Source organism: Diceros bicornis, chromosome 20, assembly GCF_020826845.1.
Source record: "Diceros bicornis minor isolate mBicDic1 chromosome 20, mDicBic1.mat.cur, whole genome shotgun sequence".
Lineage (NCBI taxonomy): Eukaryota > Metazoa > Chordata > Mammalia > Perissodactyla > Rhinocerotidae > Diceros > Diceros bicornis.
In genome coordinates this window covers 32,064,032-32,084,462 of record NC_080759.1, presented here as the reverse complement: position 1 = coordinate 32,084,462, position 20,431 = coordinate 32,064,032, and the positions used below count along the sequence as shown (strand labels likewise).

The following is a 20,431-nucleotide window of genomic DNA, read 5'->3' as shown; positions in this document are numbered from 1 at the left end:
GAGCTCCGCTGCTGGCGGCCTGGGTTCGGATCCCGGGCGCGCACCAATGCACCGCTTCTCCCGCCATGCTGAGGCCGCGTCCCACAAACAGCAACTAGGAGGCTGTGCAACTATGACACACAACTATCTACTGGGGCTTTGGGGGAAAAAAATAAATAAATAAAAATTAAAAAAAAAAAAATCAAGAACTACCATATGATCCAGTTATTCCACTGCTGGGTATTTATCCAAAGAACTTGAAAACCCCAATGCGTAAAGATACATGCACCCCTGTGTTCATTGCAGTGTTATTCACAATAGCCACGACTTGGAAGCAACCTAAGTGCCCATCAAGGGACGAATGGATAAAGAAGATGTGGTATATATACACAACGGAATACTACTCAGCATAAGAAACGATGAAATCCAGCCATTTGTGACAACATGGATGGACATTGAGGGTATTATGCAAAGTGAAATAAGTCAGAGGGAGGTCAAATATCGTATGATTTCCTTCATTAAGTAGTAGATAATAACAACAATAAACAAACACATAGAGACAGAGATTGGATTGGTGGTTACCAGAGGGGAAGGGGGGAGGGAGGAGGGCGAAAGGAATAATTCGGCACATGTGTGTGGTGATGGGTTGTAATTAGTATTTGGGTGGTGAACATGATGTAATCTATGCAGAAATAGAAGTATAATGATGTACACCTGAAATTTATACAATGTTATAAACCAATGTTACTGTAATAAAAAATTTAAAAAATAAATAAATAAATATAGAACAATTACAAAAACTGACTATATACACTAGTCCACAAAGGAAATTTTAACAAATACATAAGAATTGATATTATAGTACACTCATCTAATCACAATACAATGAAAATAGAAGTGAATTACAAAAATATAGCCCAAACCTCATAATATTTGGAAGCTAAAAACCCCTTTTACGAGCTAAAGAAGAAATCTTCATATGAATAACAAACTGTTTATCTGAACACCACCAAAAGATGGTACATATCAACACTCATGTCTGGGTCTTTGCAGGAACATGTTCAACCTCATATTTTACATATATTAGGGGAAAAAAAGAATAAAGTTAGGAAAAAACAAGTTAATCCCCCCAGAGTAGAAGAAATAATAAAGCTAAGAGTAAAAATTTATGAAAAAGAAAATTAAGAAACAACAGAATCAACAAACCAAAGCCTGGTTTTTCGAAAATTAAATTGTCAACAAGACTGAATGAGAGAATGTAGATATAAATGACAACCATAGATATACTAGAAAATTCTTAAATAACTACCCTAATTTCATTCTTTCAATAAGAAATGCAAAACCTTAACATTTCTCTATCGCCTGGCCTTTTAACCAGAACCTCAAATCCTAGCTCAGCTCATGACCACGGACAACAGCAACCTGAGCACAGAGCCCTGTGCAAGACTCGGTGGTGCAGAGTCACAGAAACAAAGATCCAGCCCACGCTGCCCACTGGTATAAAGGCCAGGGGAGGTTATAGCACTGGCTTCTCAGGAAAAAAATGGCCTGAGGTGGCAGCCAATCACATTATCACAAAAATAATCCTAATCTAAAAATTGGCAGGCTGATGGCTTCAGCTCACATATGAACACTATTCCTAGTTCTGGCACTCTCACAAGACAATGCTTCTTCTTTCAAAGCAAGGCTTCAGTCCCACCCTTTAACCTCCTACAAACCTTCTTCAGAAATGCTAATGGTTTTTGAAGCCAGTTTTTTTCCAGGTTCAGGGCCAGAAGACAATTCAATGTGATCCAAAGGTTCAACCTGTAGAAAAAGACACACAACAAAAAACTGTTATGAATGTTATAGTTTGATAATTTCAAAATATCATAAACACTTTTATGTAGGTTTTAAACATTTGCATTAATGCAACAAATGAAAGAAATGGGATTAAATCCAATATGAGCTAAATGATGGGGATCGATCAAGAGGAGAAAATATTTACCTATTGTAGCTTAACTGATTTAACATTTCAAGAAGCTCAGAAAAATAGTATCATGTAATTTTAGAATGAGGAGGAACATTAACTATCATCTAGACACAACCTTTCATTTTAAAAATGAGGGAACAAGGCCCAGAGAAATTCAGTGACTTTCTTAGTGGCAGAACATGGATTGGAACTCAGGTCTTCAAGGCTCCTAGTCAGTGCTTCTCCACAGTATCCCTCTGCCTCTTCCAGGCCTACAAGCTGTTTTCTTAACTAAAATGGGCAAATCAAAATCTTTGTATTGATATGTGCATTACAATAGGATGAGAATATTTTAAACCAATATGCCAAACCTTTCATTTAAATTAATGCTATTTCCTTCAAAGTAGTCACCTTGGAAGACTAAATACGTATGTAGTTTGATCAACCATTTTTAGAACTCCTCCTTTGAAACTGTCTCCCAAGTTTGCGCTACAATTATTAATAACCATTCTGGTGGTAAATCTTTATTATATAAATGTGATTTTATTACTGTCAGAATCTAAAAACAAGAGAGCAAAAATAGGCATTAAATAAACATTTATCAATTACCTGCCATGTACCAAGAAAGACATAGTCCCTACCCTCCAGTCTTAAAAGGCTTGGGCCAAGACGGGAACTGAATCAGAATTTTGAGGAACTTTTCAAAATACACGTGTGTGACCTATACCCTCCCCACCTCGCCAAGTCACTCCCCCCTCCTCTATCCACCCCCCCAAGTCAGGAGGGCTAGCATGTATATTGTGAAAAAGCATCCCAAGCGATCTTGACGTGCACAGCTGTCCTTTTAACGACCACATCTGTGGAAATCCCTTCTTGAAACTCCTCCTTTGGCTTGCTCTCTCCTCAGTCTCTTACTACCTCAGACTGTTCCTTCTCAAGCTTTGTTGTTGGATCCTCATCCTTAAAAGTCAGTGGACCCACAGAATTCTGTCCTTTACCCTTGTTTTTTTCCTCACTTGATGTGCCCTCTCTTGGTGAGGGCCCTCACTATTATGATTTGAACTTCCTCCTAACCGGTGACTCTAAAATCTGGACTATCAACCTAGATCTAGCTCCTGAGCTCCAGAAGCATATATCCAACTGCCTACTAATCTCACGGCACCTCAAACTTTACATGCCCCTGATAGAAATCACTGTGCCTCCCTCCCCCCAACACACACACACATACTCCCTCTTCCCTAGTTTGGAAAATGGCTCCACCATTCACCACGGCTGGAAGTCTGGACACCACTGTGAAACTCTGTATTGTTACCTTCCCATAGCCGACAAACCTCTGAATCCTGCTACATCCTTCCCTCCATCCCCAATTCTAAAGTTCGGGTTATTATTATTTCTTGGTTTGGTATTCAGTGGATCCCAAACACCAATTGGTAGACCTAGTATAGAGCTGGCTGCGTAAGAATCATTTATGAAGCTGGTTAATAATACAGATTCCTGGCCTCCACCCCAGACCCACCTAAAATCAGAATCTCAGGGATATGGGGCCCATGAGTTTGCATTTCTGATAAGTTCCCAAGATGATTCTAATGAGGAGCTAGTTTGGAACCACTGTGACCCAACTGATCTCCTTGTTCCCAGTCTTATCCTCTCCAATCTACCCTCCACATGGTTGCCAGGGTGTCTGATCATATCATTCACTGCTTAAAATTCTTCCATGGTTCCCCACTGTCTGCTTATAGGATAAAATCCTAATCGCTGGCATTGTGAACAATACTTTCCATCCTCCCTTATCTGCCCCTACCTACCTCTATTGCCACGTCTTAAAGCCCAGTCCCATCAAGCTCTACCTTCAGCTAATGTTGACACAGTTCCCCAAATACTCGATGCCAATTGACACCTGCTTTTGCTTACAATGTTTCATCAGCCCTTCCTTATCTAACTGATGAATATTAATTCATTAGCAGCTCAAGAGTCACCTCTACAAAGCCTTCTCTGATGCTACTGCTTCACTTACCTGTCCAGTCAAAACAGGCCAAGTGTACCTGTGTGTACTCACCCCACTCTGTTCATTATGTATTTATTGGTGTACATATGTGTCTACCTTCTTTTATTAGATTCTAAGCTCCTTGAGAGTAGGAACTATCCCTTATCTATCTTCCTATTCCCAGAACTTAGCACAGGGCCTAGCATGCAGTAGAAACCCAACAAATGTTTGCTGAAGTAAGAAATCATTCATGGACGCTGGCGAGAATGAGCAAGCCTAGATTCAGGTTTAAGTAACATATATGGCTTCAGATATGCTTAATATACTAGATCAGAAGGCAATTTCAAAAGAGATTCCTTGGAACTCCTTATTCCAACTTTGACACTCAACGTTCACTTGGAAGTGATAGATCTAAGTCTGAGTTAAAAAACAAAAAGGAAAATAACCAAATAAACATCACAGTATCATTACTTAATAGTATTTTTTATTATAGAAAATATTTTTTCAGTGTAATCTCACATATGTTTAATCTTAACTTTTTAATATGTGTTAAATGTTTGGATTAAAGAAATACTATAAACCTAATAAAGACATCTTTCAAAATGTCAACATGCTAGCACCCTTGAATATTTGTTAGGTAAGTCAATGATGGAATTCTTATCCAGCAGACTAATTTGCATTTCCCAATATTAGGCTTTAACACATTCAAAATATTTTTACTATTTGTTCCTTAATCTTTATTATATAAATTTTACTTCCTAAAACAAAAAGGACAGAATGTTTGTACAAAATAATTAATTTTTGAGACTTCCTTATAGTTTATCGACTTACCATGATATACCACTACATATAAACATTAATCTCTTTATTAAGAATTCTTTTTAAAGATACAGAAAATTTCTAAGGACTATGAGTCCCATTATATAAAATATTTAAAAGAAACTGAGAATTCCAAATACAGGGACAACAATATTTGTAAAGTTATAAAAATCGTTCCAAAGAAAATGATACTCAATTACAAGCAGGGTTTGTTTAAAACTACATTCTGGTTTTGTAATTCATGTATTTCTTTTCCTGGTAGGAAGCATGAGTTCACTTCCTAAAAGCTTAAGGTAGTGGTTGTCAAGTGGGAGCAATTCTGCCCCCCAGGGGATATTTGTCCACATCTGGAGACATTTTTGATTATTACAGCTGGAGGAGTGCTACCAACAGCTGGTGGGTCAAGACCAGGGATGCTACCAAACTCTCCACCATGCATAGACATCCTCCCACAACAAAGAATTATCTGGCCTAAATGTCAGTAATGCTGAGATTAAGAAACGCTAGCTTAAAGAAACCAAATTTCCCATTATCTTGAAAATCAAGTGTCTAAAATTATATCACACTACAAATCTAATAACTCAGTTACAAACAGAAAAACTAAAATAAAGACAGTCTACCTTATGGCAATGTCGGTCTAGCATTTCATGTCTGGGGAAATCCTGCTCTATGTTTTCAGCAATGTTCTGTATTGCTAACAGCTGTTCATCAATTTTTTGAAGCTTAGAGGTGAGATGCTCTAGTCGGCAAGCTGCAGTACTTGGCGCAGGACAAGCAACAGAGACGTCATGCAGGACTTCCCACAGCAGATAATCTTCTGCGGCATCTGACTTGGAGCTCTGTTCTTTGAATTGAAAATATGGCTTTGGCATATCTAAATATTAATAAAGGTAGCATCAGAACCAATTATAATAAAGAAAGAAGTAGATGCTGATGATCTACATTTTTTAACACCTCATTTTAAGCCAACATAGCATTCTCTTCCAAATCAGTTTCAATTTAATATACTTAGAAAGTCCATTTCAGCTTCTTGGCTTCTGATATTTGTCCTTATTGAGAGATAAGAATACACACTATTACCACAAAGCCCCATATACAAGACAGTTTGAATGTTACTTTTATCCTCTACTACAAAAATATACTTCATCAAAAAGCAACTTTAATATTTTTATGATCTTTTAAAACTCTACTTGAAAACCAACATCACACCATAAAAGCTAGGCCCAATGCTGGCCATTACTGACTCTATGTGGGACCACAGGCAAACGTTAAACCTCCCCAAACCGATATTAAAGCCAATGACTCTCTCTACTCTTAAACTCAGTTGATTCTTGTCCCAAATTTGAAACACTTCTTTTTTAAACGCATTCTTCTTCTGGCTTCTGGATCTCCTCCTCCCTGTATTGCTCTTCCTGCTTCATCGTCTTTTTGGTCTTCTCTTCTGCCACCCACTCCTTTTACCCATCAATATTTCCTTGGGTGCCAGGCTCAGCTCACTTCTCATTCTACTCACCCTCTGAGTGATGTCACTGATGCACAGGTGACTCAAATTCACACAGCACTCTTTCTGAGGGCCAGCCCCTTAAATCCATCAGTGTCCTGGACATCTCATTTAGGTTGTCCCAAAAGCATAATCGAACTCATCACTTCTGCCCCTCCAGCTTGCTCCCTCTTCCTTATTCCCTAGCTCAGTGAATAGCACTATCATTCACCTAGTTTCCCAAACCAGAGGCCTGAGAGTCATTCAAGGTTCCTCTCTTTCTTTCAGATCCAAAGTGACACCAAATATTGATGATCTACCTACCAAACATCCCCTCCATTCCTACCACCACTGTTTAGCAGAAGCTTTCACAACAGATGGACCCCAAATAGTATCCCTATCTCTAACTTATTTCATCCTATCTAGTCCATCTTCCACTCAGGCCCTAGAGAGATCTTTCAAGACACAAATCTGATATTGCTCCTTTGCCACCTGAAATCCTTCAGCAGTTCTCTAATGTCTTCATTTTAAAAGTTCAAATGCCTCAGTATGACAGACAACGTTGTTCACAGTCTTTCCTCTGCCTACCTCTCAAGCTTATCTCTTGCTATTTCTTAAAGAAAAAAAAAGACCACTCCATTGACTCCGAGCATAATGAACTTTTTCTTAAACTCAGCAAGCTCCACCAAACCTCTGAGTCGTTGCACAATCTATTCTCTCAGTCTGTATGCCCTTTCTCTTGCTAAATCCTACTTTCCTGTAAGATTCCATTCAGGTGTCTCTCCTCTAAACAGCCCCAAACCTCCCCACAGATGGATCAGATGGTGTATTTCCCAAGAATCTCATCCATACCACTGTCATAGCACTTACCATGCTATACCTTCCTTCCCCCTACAGATGGAACCATAGGCAAAGAGCCTGGAATTGCTCTCTTGTTTAGCCCTGACATCTGGTCCCCAACTTAGCGTTTATTGAGTGAAGAGTCAGTCAAATGAGGATCATGATGCCTGTCCTACCTAACTCATAGGGGTTTTGTGAAGATCAAATTATGCAACACAATACTCTGAAAAATGTGAGTTACTAAACAAATGTAATTAGTGCCTATTACATTTCAGTCCCCGTCTAAGGGGAACCTTCTGATGAGAAGATAATGATAAATTCCACTACTGGCAATGGGAGTTATATAATCTTTCCCTACCTGTTCTGGCCCTACCTTTTTTAGCTTGACTCGCACAGTACTTTACCACCTATCCTTCCTGTTTCTCAGCAACCTGAAGTGTCTCCCTTAATCACTCTCAGGAAAGAATCTGGTGTACAAACTTAAGGAGAAAATACAGCAAAAGAGACAGACGTGCTCAAAATCCAGAATGGCCTACACAAATAATGAAACTAGCTTCCCTTTCTCTAGTGAACCTGCTCCACTCACACTAACAGAAAAAATCACCTACGAGGATTAAATATTGGGTTCCATTAGCCCTGCAATGCTCTCCCTCCGCCCAAACAAAGCTCTGCTTGCCATTACTGATGCTATTCCTATTAGGAGCTGGTTTCTAAAATAGGAAGCTACTGTCATTCAAAATAGTGAGCAAGTCTCCACTAAAACAGAAATTTATTGTTTGTTTTGCTTTTGTTTTTTGTTAAATACCTAGGAACCCCATCCCTCCCTTCTTCCAGCCTTTTCCTATAATGCAAATCCCACTCAACTCTACTGTGGTCCCCACTCAACTATATTCTGAGTCTTTAAAGTATATTATGTAAATGCCATGATGGAATTTAATTCCAAAATATAAAACTCTTCCTTTAAATTGGCATTTTTAAGTTGTTGTGTTTAATAAGAGTAGAAGGGTCCACTGACATATTTTCATAACCAGGCAGTCTCTCCAGTGAAGAACCCTCCAAAAAGTTGATTATAGACTTGATCTCACTGAAAGAGGAAATTAACCTGTAGCTATGGTCATTTGAAATGCTGGGCTAAGATATTCAGTGGTCACAGGGAGATGGGTCTGGTTCCAGTTTGTCAGAATTTCAAAAGTTGAAGGGAAACTAATGGGGTAGTTAAGTAGCCACAGGCATTTGGCTAGATGCAACCCTCATGGCAACCCCATGAGTTTGTGGCCCACAGAGATACAAGTGAGAATCAGATCACGTTAATTTACTTGCAAAAAGTCTCCAAGCTATTATGTAACACAGGTGGGATTGAAATCAGATCTGTTCAGGCCGGCCCCGTGGCTTAGTGGTTAAGTGCGCGTGCTCTGCTGCTGGAGGCCCGGGTTCGGATCCCGGGTATGCACTGACGCACCACTTGTCCAGCCATGCTGAGGCTGCGTCCCACATACAACAACTAGAAGGATGCGCAACTATGACATACGACTATCTACTGGGGCTTTGGGGGAAAAATAAATAAATAAAATTATTAAAAAAAAAAAAAAAAAAAAAGAAATCAGGTCTGTTCTATTTGAATCTAAAAGCCATGCTCTTTTCACTTCCTCAAACACCTCCCCAGCCTGAAAGACTGGTAGCTTCATACATCCTCCCTCCACTACTGGTGCACCTAGCAGCCCTATGACAGGAAAGAGAGAGGGGGCAAAGGCTACAAAATCTGAAATACTGGCAGTAACTTGTATACGCAGCTATAACACACATGCATGCCCCAACACATTGTAAGGTAAAGTCTTCCTGCCACCCATCGCTTCCTTGCTCCTCGTATCTCCTGAGTGCCCAGCGTAGATACACAATGAACAGGCAGTGCTGGATTCTGCTCCCAAGAATCTGACAACCACAAGGCTGGGTCCACTCCTCCCAACAACTGCGGAATTCCGAAGAGACATTGGGTCTCTGTTGCAGGAAGTCTGAGTGTATATGAGATTAATCTAATCATTCACAGGATATAATAACTAGCTTTTGAAGAAACAGTCTTCTAAATCTTGCAAATATTTTACAATAATGCAACCTGATTTATGACTATAAAACTGAATATTTTACTAATAAAGTACTGTTGGCTACTATGCCATGTATTTACTATGTGCTATTCTAGAATTTCCCATCTTTTTAAATACAAGAATTCCTTTTAACACCAAAACACTCATGAAATCCTACAGGATATTTATTCTTAGCCTCATTAATCGAGAAAAGACATAAGCACAAATAGATCTGTAGTCTCTCCTTGCAAAATGTCCATGGGTCCCAGCTTTGATAATTTTTTTATTTATTTATTTTTTTCCCCCCAAAGCCCCAGTAGATAGTTGTGTGCCATAGCTGCACATCCTTCTAGTTGCTGTATGTGGGACTCGGCCTCAGCATGGCTGGAGAAGCAGTGCGTTGGTGCGCACCTGGGATCCGAACCCAGGCCTCCAGCAGTGGAGCGCACGCACTTAACCATCAAGCCATGGGGCCGGCCCCGTGGGTCCCAGCTTTGGAACCATGACTTTATCTTATTTACCTAGCTGCCCCCACTCTCCTTAGCAAAAGAAAGCCTTTTTTCGGTTTCTTTTGCAATTACCAAGTTTTAGTGCTTATTTCGAATATAACAGTAATTGAGGGAAGGGGGAGAGTCATGCTATACACTGGGGCATTCACCTTTGTCCTGCTGTATGTCTGATGGTGTAGGTGAGGGGACACCAGGCTCCTTCACTTCTGTAATGCCTGCTCTCCAGCTTCTTCCATCCAAACAGGATGAAGACACTTTTGCAGGTTTAAAAAATTTTAAGTCCCCAGTGGAACTGGTAGATTCTAATAAGAATATGAAAGGTATACAAAGATTGATTCTAAACTTCTAAACGAGGTATTTCAAAGATTAATAGAACATTTCTAAATGTGAATATAAACAGCCAAAAGTGGTGGGGTTTGCAGGAGGAGAGCTAAGAGACCTAAATAGGGTAACAAAGCTATATTAAAGAATTTTTCAAAATGTTTTTAATTTATTTAAAAAGTAGGAAAAAATTATTACCTTCACTCTTAAAATTGTGCAGGGGAACAGCATTAGTAACTGAAGCTGCCATATAATGTAACTCTGCAGAAGATGGGACTTCTAGATGATCACCTTGTTGTTTGACATTATCATCTGAATGCTCTTCTCTGACAGGTAATTCCTTTAAATCATCAGCTTCAATGTCAATCACATTTATGTAAGTGTATCCAACCTAGGCCAAAACAACATAAAATCATAGAGGATTACATTCTTTCTACTCTATATGGCCACTCTGCCCACCTCTCCCCCCAAAAGAGGCAAAAAGAGCTTTTATGAGCCTAATTTAGGGAAAGCTGCAAGAAGTATGTGTTAGTGTCTTAGTTGACAATATTTTGGGGGCATAATACTTAAATCTTAAATTACTTTTTTGACCTTTCCAACAAAGCTATATAGATGAGATTTTTAGTGTCATTTCACCTATACAGTTGAATAATGCCGATGGCCATAATAAATTTTAGCACAAAGCTGTCATTAAAACTTTTGAATAAAACACAAACCAAATTTAGTACCATATCAGACACTGAGGTTGACAAAGGTTTCTCTGATATTTCAGTGGAAAGTTTGAGATTTAGATACACATCTGGAGCCAATAACTGAGGAACATTCAAAGGTTCATGTTCTGAAAATTAAAAAAAGAAAAATATTAAAAAAATCTGTAAATAGCTCTAAGTCATTAACTTTGTAAGAACAAGTTAACAACAAGCAACATAAAATGTATTTGTTGAAAATCTAAGTAGAAGTTTCACAGGTATAATTAAATTAAAGCAAATTCTATTCTAAGGGCAGTTTACTCCCGAGTAATTCATACTTGAATGCAGACTGACTATTGCTTTTCTCATATGAATGATTCACAAGAACAATAAAGTATCTAAATCATGTGAAGAAAATGCTATAATTCCCTATTTCCATTTCTGATACATTAAGTCATGTTTGTTTATTTAGAACTTCAATAAAACCAGATTTTAGGAAATTAACCCATAACTAATTTATTTTTTTACTTTCAACACTGTTTTTTGTTATTTTTTTTTTAAAGATTTTATTTATTTATTTTGTCCCCCCCTAGCCCCAGTAGATAGTTGTATGTCATAGTTGCACATCCTTCTAGTTGCTGTATGTGGGACGCAGCCTCAGCATGGCCGGAGAAACGGTGCATCGGTGCGCGCCCGGGATCTGAACCCGAGCCGCCAGCAGCGGAGCGTGCACATTTAACCGCTAAGCCACGGGGCCGGCACTGTTTCTTGTTATTTATTAGTTTATACTAACAGCTTTATTGAGACATAATCCACATCCTTTAAAAGGGTACAATTCAGTGGTTTTTAGTATATTCACAGAGCCCATAGCTAAATTTTACCACTTAAAATGTTTAACATCTAGGGGCTGGCCCCATGGCTTGGTGGTTGAGTGAGCGCGCACCACTGCTGGCGACCCAGGTTCGGATCCCGGGCTCGCGCCGACGCGCTGCTTCTCCGGCCATGCTGAGGCCGCGTCCCACATGCAGCAGCTAGAAGGATGTGCAGCTGTGACACACAACTATCTACTGGGGCTTTGGGGGGAAAAATAAATAAATAAAATCTTTAAAAAAAAAAAAATGTTTAACATCTAAATTTTACAAAAGTCATTAACTTCTTATTCAAAAGTAAAATGAAGAGGCCTCTCAGAACAGGTCAGCAGACAGTCTAACTCTGTGCCTTTTGGTCTAGGACTCTAATCTTATTTCCTAGCATTTTATTTTTAATAGAACATTATTTTCAAATTTCATATGCAAAATATAACTCATTGTCATACTGAGTACTGGAAACTTGGTACCAAGGCTTAAATTTAAACCATATGTCAACCAAAAAACTAGAAAAAAAAGGAAAGTGAAAATATTTAAATTATCATTCTTCCTCTATTAAATCAATTGACTGATTTAACTGCTTTTTTTATGGGGGGGTGTCTGCATCATACAGACAATCTTTAATTAGTCATGTTATTATTAGAAAAAAAAGAAAGAATTCACACCTGATGTGGAAGAAATGATTTGTTGATTTTTATGACATTCAGAAACAACTTCTTGAGAAATAGCTTCTTGATCTTGTAGTCAGGTGATTTGAGGCAAAAAGAGAAAACAGAAAAAGAAAAAGGATTTCACAAACAGAAAAAATTAAATATATGAATACAGAATTTTAGATACTGTATACAAAAGGTAGTAGAAAAGCAGATTGACAGTTTAAGAATTTAATTTTTAAAAATCAATATGATAGAGTCAGATTTTATTATTCTTTATATCCTGGGCCTGATTACCTGGATAACAGACTCCTAGCAAATGGCTGCCAACTTTAGAAGACTATCCAGCAGCAAAATACCTCCAAAGCCTTTCTCAAAGATACATTTAAGAATGTTTCTCAAATGTACACTAATCATTTGCATCAAAAAACATCTTACACATGCCCAACCTCATCCAAAAAGAAACAAATATTAAAATAACAGTGAGATGATTTCTTTGGATCTATCGGATTGATAAAGATAAAAAAAATTAGCTAAATCATAGTGATGACAAAAACAGGCTCTTATGCAAGAAAATACTTTGAAGCACTGAAGCAATATTTATAGGAGACAAATACTGGAAACCACTTAGTGCATTCAACAATAAGGAATAAGTTAAATATTTTATGGCACGGCTGGAAGAAGGAAAATGTTTACAACACACTTTTTTGATGACACAGGAAAATGTCTGGCATAAGTAGAAATCAAAGTGAAAAGCAAAGGATACAAAATACAGGTAACCCCAGTTGTCCAAATCTAATCCATTCCTGAAAATGTGCTGAATAGACAGGTACCAGGAGACTTACTGCATTATTTTAAATGGGGAAAAAAAAGGTGTCCCAGCCCATCCAATACTCCCAAACATCATTAAACAATTCTTAAACACCTAAATAACAATCCATCAAGGATTACCAAATAATATAAAGCATTTTAAACATCACTTATTAACATTCATTTAATCCATTAGGTTATGTGCAATATGCAATAACACTGAATATATCAGACACAAATTATTGGCAACACTGCAGCAAACATGTACTATAATGTAAATAAATATGAAATATGTTAAAGATACACTCTAATTGGAGAGTGTCCCAGGTACCTGGGAAAAAACAAACACTGAGACCCACGAAGGGTTAAACTCTCAGGGAAGACAGCAATAATATCTGGACAATGAGTGTTCAGACAGGGAGGACACCTGTACTACACGTTGCATCTAACTATGTAAAATGTACAAAAGAAGACTGAAAGAAAAAACAACATCAAAATGTTACTTCTAAGCAGTGTGATTCTAGTTAATTTCATCTTTTTCATAGCTTGCTATATTACCCAAATATTCTACAACGATCATATATTATTTTGGTTTTTCTGTTTTTTTTGTGAGGAAGATCAGCCCTGAGCTAACATCCATGCTAATCCTCCTCTTTTTGCTGAGGAAGACCGGCTCTGAGCTAACATCTATCGCCAATCCTCCTCCATTTCCCCACCCCCCCAAAGCCCCAGTAGATAGCTGTACGTCATAGCTGCACGTCCTTCTAGTTGCTGTATGTGGGACACAGCCTCAGCATGGCCAGAGAAGCGGTGCCTCGGTGCGCGCCCGGGATCCGAACCCAGGCCACCAGTAGCAGAGCGCGCACACTTAACCGCTAAGCCACAGGGCCAGCCCTGATCATATATCATTTTGAAACCATACCAATAAATATTATTTTACAATAATATAAAATTAGAGGTTTAAAAAGATACCTACAAGGTTCCATACACAATTAAGAGAAACTGTTTTCCAAATATCATATAAAAGAATTACTACAACACAAAAGGCAGAGCACTTACATTAATGAGGAAGTTTCTCAGGCAAAATTCCAAATAATAACTCCTCCAAAACTTATTTCCTCTATTCTTGGTCACAGTTACACTAAACTCAATCTAGTTCTCTTCCTAACTCAACTGTACTAGCCACAGCTCCAAGCCTCTCAATGTTAGGCATGAAATTCCAGTGAAGGCAATTAGTGGAACAGAGAATCCAAATTCAAAACATTATTTCTACTGATTTAGGATGTAGTCCATGACATTTTTGAACAAAAATCTCTATTATGTTTTAAGGTATAAATTCAGTTTAAAATTTAAGTTTAAAATTCCTTAAGCATATACCAGGACAAGAACCTAGGATGAGTAACTAGTATCACATAATTTAAAATTCCCTTTAAATCAGTGTTTTGAAGAAAAAGTCTAGATATATTAAATATTGCAAAATATATTAATTTTTTAAATTAAAAGTAAAACAGCGTTTTACCTGGGTCTGTATTTGTACTTGCATCATGACATTCTATAGCTGTCTTTCTTACAGAGGCCATGAAGTGCAATCCAGCTGAAGTATTAACATCATCTTGTAGCATTTCTTAAATATAACAACAAAACATTGGAAGCAATCAGTGAGAAGCCAACATATTGCCAGGAGCCCAGAGGCAGAGTACCTAACGCAAGGGAGGTGAGGTACTGGGGTCAAGATGTTATCAAAATGCACTTTCTGAATGAGCTAGTGTCTAAGTTGACTCTCAAAGGCAGCTCAGCGAAATCAAAACCAAAATTATGGAGAACTCTGTATGCCCAGCCTAGAAACCTAGATACACTCCTGGTTGATGAAGATCCCGTAGACATTGTTAAGCAGGAAAGTGATATGGTCAGACTGATGTTCTAGAAAAAAAACCCTACCCCAGCCAGTGTGTGGAAAAGAGATTTGAGTGGATAAAATTGAAGTAAGGCAATCAGATAGATGAGGCTGCAGCAGCAGTTCAATAAGTACCTAGTAACGGTGAGGGATGGAGGAGAGGATAAATTTAAGAATCACAAAGGAGGTAAAATAGGCAAGAACTGGTTATTGACTGGATTAGAGGGGGAGAAGGAAAGCAGAATTTAGAATAACCTATGTTTTGGGGTTAAGTTGGTAGTGACACAAATGGAGATAGAGAATACAGGAGCACAAACTAGTTGGTGGGGGAGGGATAATGAATTCAGACTGCACATGCTGTACTTGAGGTAATTTCCACCCAAGTGGAAAAGTTCAGCAGGAAGTGGAATCAAAGTTCAAAGTCTATTACGGGAGTTTGGATTTAGATGTAGATTTTCCTGGGAGATCACCCAGGGAGACTAAGTAGATAAGACAGTATCAATCATGGCACATTGTGGTATAATAAAAAATATGTTTGGTCTTTGTCCTTGGTTCCAGGCACAGAGTTCCTTAAACCCTTGGAATTTCCTGAGTGATAGAAGTGTCTTTCGTTATTCATAATGAGCCCCTTTTGATCACATCTGAGTCTACGCTAATGAAGTGACTGTAGGCAGGACCCTAGATAGCTTCAGAATGTGTGCTGGTCTCCAGAGGAACCAATCACATGATCAGAGGGTTAGGACTAGCAGCCCACCCCTCCTCTGGGGAGGTGAGAGCGGTTGGAGATGGAGTTCAATCATCAGTGCCCAATGACGTAATCAATCATGCCTATGTAATGAAACTGCAATAAAAACCCTGAAACAACAAGGCTAAGGGAGCTTCTGGGTTGATGAGCAAATGGACGTGCTGGGAGGATGGTGCCAGAGATGGTGTGGGGGCTCTGTGTCCCCAACCGCACACCTTCCCTATGCATCTCTTCCATTTGGCCATTCCTGAGTTGCATCCTTTATAATAAAACTATATTCATAAGTAAAGCACCTTCCTGAGTTCTATGAGTTGTTCTAGCAAACTAGAGAACCTGGGGAAGGCGGGGGGTGTCATAGGAACTCCTGAATTTGTAGTCAAGCAGGCAGAAACACAGATGTCTGGGGACCCCATTTACAGCTGGCATCTGAAGTGGGGAGTCTTGTGGGACTGGGCCCTTAGAGGGGTCTGTGTTAACGCTAGGAAATTAGTGTTAGAGATTAATATATGGGCCAGCCTGGTGGTGTAGCGGTTAAGTGCGCACGCTCTGCTTTGGCAGCCTAAGGGTTCGTAGGTTCGGATCTCGGGTGCACACTGATGCACCACTTGCCAAGCCATACTGTGGCAGCGTCCCATATAGAGTAGAGGAAGATGGGCACAGATGTTAGCCCAGGACCAATCTTCCTCAGCAAAAATAGGACGATTGGCATCGGATGTTAGCTCGAGGCTGATCTTCCTCACAAAAAAAAAAAATTAACGGATTTATACAACACCCAGTTGGTGTCAGAGAACTGGAGAATTAGTGTTTGGAATGACATAGCACACACCCAGTGTGTGTGTGTGTGTGTGTATATGTATATGCAGCTACATATGAGTAGGGATATTCAGAAAATAAACCCTGGAAGAATACTAACACTGGTTATCTCAAGGCAGAAAGATTATGGGAGATTTTAATATTCTTCTCATTCCCTATTTGTATTTTCTAAATTTTCTCTAGTGAACATGTATTATCTTTATGAAACAATACATACATTATTAAGAATGCAAAAGAAAGTGGTTTTAAGCCAAGTGAATGGGAAAGAAGTACACTAGATGGATTAGGAAGCTGTGAGATGAAAGCTAAGCAGGTCAGTTGAGAGACGACTGCTTGGGTGAGGCATGCAGAGGCCTGATGCAGGGCAGTGCCACTGACAAAGGGAGGGAGGACCAGGTCAAGAGCTAAGTGAAGGAACAGGGTAACAGAGGGGAGGGATAACAAGGGTGACTTTCAAGGTAAAAATCTTGGCTAATCAAGAGAATGGTGATATTGGGGCCAGCCCCGTGGCTTAGCAGTTAAGTGCGCACGCTCCGCTACTGGCGGCCCGGGTTTGGATCCCGGGCACGCACCAACGCACTGCTTCTCCGGCCATGCTGAGGCCGCATCCCACATACAGCAACTAGAAGGATGTGCAACTATGACATACAACTATCTACTGGGGCTTTGGGGGAAAAAGGGAGGAGGATTGGCAATGGATGTTAGCTCAGGGCTGATCTTTCTCACAAAAAAATAAAATTAAAAAAAAAAAAAAGAGAGAATGGTGATATCACTAACAGGAAGATGCCAATTTACAATTTGGACACGTTGAATTTAAGGTGAAAGTAGAAAAGAAAGATGAGAGAAGGTAGATGCATATTTGAGTGTCATCAAAAAAACTTAAGAGTTGAAGTCATGAGAGTGAAGGGTGCTACAGGCACAAGAAAGTCTGTGTGTATGTTTATGAAAATTACTGAGGAGAAAGCCTTGGGGAATACCTACATTCAGAGGCAAGAAATAAACTGACCAATTCAAGAAAGAAAATAATTTACTATCTATAAACAAGTTCTCTTTTTCTGAACTGGTTCCTTTACTTTAAGGAGCATGTATATTCTATGATAAATTCAGGCATGTTCTTCCATAATTCCCTTTTAGACCTTATATAACAGTATCTTATTTGATACTTTAATTAATTTCATTGTTCTACTGCAGGGGTGGGCAAATTTTTTCTGAAAAGGGCCAGAGTAAATATTTCAGGCTTTGTGGACCATACGTCCCTTTTGCAACAACCGAACCCTGCTGCAGTGTGAAAGCTGCCATAGACAATAAGTAAATGGTCATGGCTGTGTTTCAATAAAACTTATTAAAAAAACAGGCATGATCTGGATCTGGCCTGTGGACCACAGTTTGTCAACCATTGCTCTATTGGATAACACATCAAAACAAAACACACACACACCCCTGCTATCTTGTCAAAGATAACATGAAAATAATTTGGTCTCATTTTTATGTATATATTTCTAGAAAGGTAATTTTAACTCTGAACTTAGACATTCCATTAATCATGCATATACATACCAAACGGAATGTCAAAGTCATCCAAAGGCTGGGGACGATGAGGTTCTTGTTGCTCCTAAATGAATTCCAAAATGATCGATCTATGATTAACTCAAAGACATTTATTATTTTGAAAAAAATATTCAATAGCTATGAAGATTGTTGAATTCTTAGGTATAGGTTCAAATCTTATAATTCTAGAAATATTTATTGACTCTATCAAAATAACTCTACAAAGTAGTTCCCAAAATTCACAAGCCAAACAATAAAAAAGAGCATTACCAATTTAACGCAGTTACTAAGGTATGATGCACAATCCGCTCCTGCAGAGTAGCTTTGATACTCAAATAGCACACCCATTCTATCAAAATTGTTCATGGACTCAACATTTTTACCACGTAAAGTTTCTAGACATGCTCTTGAGGACTTACTAAAAAAGTGTGCCTTTGAAAAATCCATGTAAATAAAACTATATTTCTGTTTATTTAATCTGTTGTTGCAAAAATAGGTAAATGGTCACCAAATTTAGAAGCAATGTTTGAAAAGATCTGATTTAAAATATAGTTTACATAACAAACCTATGTTTGGTAAATCCTAGAGGCACCTAAAAGAGACAGGTGAAACTAGGAGAAACCCAACTAACATACCACATGCATTCAAATGCCATAGAAAAAAGCAAGAGTGATTTCAAATATCAAAAAGTCACACAGGCAGATGCTCTAAACTACAGTTTTTGATTTACCATCAAGTTGCTTCTCACATTCACTACTGTATGTTACCCTTCCACGGAGGGATGCAGCAGGGACTTATGTATTTAACGATGTAAAGTTTCTCCTAGTCACAACCAGAAGCTTCCAGCAATCAGAAGACTAGATAAACCACAAAGACATTCTAAACTCTGTGTACATGCAGACCAGGGAAGAATGAATAGTAGTTTTTTTATACCTTGGGTTTCATTACTGTTTCTGAATCATTATCATTAATGATGGAATCCTCTGGTTGGAAAGTCACACTTGGTTTTCCCCTTAGTTTCTCTGATCCTATTTCTTGCAGCTCTTTTTCAGCTCGTCGTCTTTGTCTGTTAAAAACAATAGTGTAACATATATTTTTACTATTATAGTAACATCAGTTTTTCACTTGTATCATGTTATATAGGGAAACAGTTATCAAAATTATGTTAATAAATTATATTCAATGGCACTTAATTAAATTTGCAAGATATCAGGCCAGAATACAAGCAAATATAAGCAAAATCCAGGGACACATGAAAGTTATTTCTAGTTCCTCTACTACTGAACTGACGATTGTGTGTTAGTCACTGGACTCTCAGGTCAGGATTACACCTTTTAGGTAATTTTCAAACTCTCTTTTTTGCAGATTCTAAGCTGGCCCCAGAAACCTTATCGGATACCTCCATTTGCCTATTTGAAGAAGTTTTGAGCACACTAGTCACCTCAGCAAAATCCCAGCAAGAAGGAAAGAGGGCCCAGAAAGTTAAATGGAAGACTTATTTTGAAGAGGGAATATCTGGAAAAGATGGAAGGAAAAAAACATTTCTGGAAAGAGAGCACTGGTATCAGATTTTTGGGTCTGATAAATATGAAATTGTTATTTTCTAGACTCAGTAATAATCTACCAGTCAGTACATGTATTGAACATTCATCATGAGTAAAACACTATAAATGCTCTTCATCAGAAGTCAGAGCCCTGCTTTTCAGTGCCCTGTACATTTTCAGTGCCTTGTACATTTCTTAGAGCCCTAAAACAATTCACATCACTTACTCTCCTGCTTCCTATATGAGAGTCTGGAGGATATATTACAACAAATATTAGCTCAGTGTATCGGATAGTAAATGGAATATTGCAGGAGATATCAAATATTTGTGCTGCAAAAGATGACTGCTCACCCTGTTACAGAAAAATGTAAAAGAATCCAGCCTATGAAAACCAGGAAAGAACTCCTTAATAAAATGGAAAAAAATAATAATATTTGTCTCCCACAATATGGGAATTTTCCTCATCAGAGGATGTGTCCAAATGCACGACATTCGACAAGGAAATTGAACATGCAATTGTGTATAGACTGGGAGGCTGAACCAGATAACTTCCATCTTTATAACTTTATTATTGTAACTAATTATAAACTTGCAGGTATGTGATATTCTCAAATAAAATGTCACTTAAAACTTGCCTTTTTTTACTGTCCTTCCCTTGTCTCACTTCAGATGGTTCTATTTTGACCTTCAGAAGCTGTAGGTGCCCAGGATCGCCTTGTTCAAATAAATTACCCGTTAGTTTCTGCTGGCTTTGTTTAAATGCAATGAGGTTTTCAAGTGGGATAAGTTGTGGTTTTTTGTGCTATAAGGCAGACACAAAGCATAATAATTTAAAATTACAAACCTCAATTATGCAATATGTTAATAACAAATTGAGAAAAACGTTTGTTTAAATTAAACTAAGATGTGCA

At 38.4% G+C, this 20,431-nt stretch overlaps 1 protein-coding gene across 4 annotated transcripts in view; it reads right to left on the bottom strand.

The window, feature by feature from the left end:
- Nucleotides 1–20,431, bottom strand: part of CPLANE1 (ciliogenesis and planar polarity effector complex subunit 1) — a 116,807-nt gene that overhangs the window by 24,658 nt on the left and 71,718 nt on the right. For 2 of the 4 annotated variants that reach the window (XM_058564210.1, XM_058564211.1), the window contains exons 35-44: nucleotides 20,156–20,322; nucleotides 18,910–19,042; nucleotides 17,986–18,040; nucleotides 14,496–14,600; nucleotides 12,182–12,253; nucleotides 10,690–10,799; nucleotides 10,160–10,352; nucleotides 9,790–9,942; nucleotides 5,354–5,607; nucleotides 1,698–1,785 (exon numbers count right to left, since the gene is read on the bottom strand). In XM_058564210.1, the coding sequence (XP_058420193.1) occupies nucleotides 1,698–1,785; nucleotides 5,354–5,607; nucleotides 9,790–9,942; nucleotides 10,160–10,352; nucleotides 10,690–10,799; nucleotides 12,182–12,253; nucleotides 14,496–14,600; nucleotides 17,986–18,040; nucleotides 18,910–19,042; nucleotides 20,156–20,322 (1,330 nt within the window). Of the gene's footprint in view, nucleotides 1–1,697; nucleotides 1,786–5,353; nucleotides 5,608–9,789; nucleotides 9,943–10,159; nucleotides 10,353–10,689; nucleotides 10,800–12,181; nucleotides 12,254–14,495; nucleotides 14,601–17,985; nucleotides 18,041–18,909; nucleotides 19,043–20,155; nucleotides 20,323–20,431 lie in introns of those variants that run through there. The other 2 variants (XM_058564212.1, XM_058564213.1) reach the window with 2 other exon arrangements.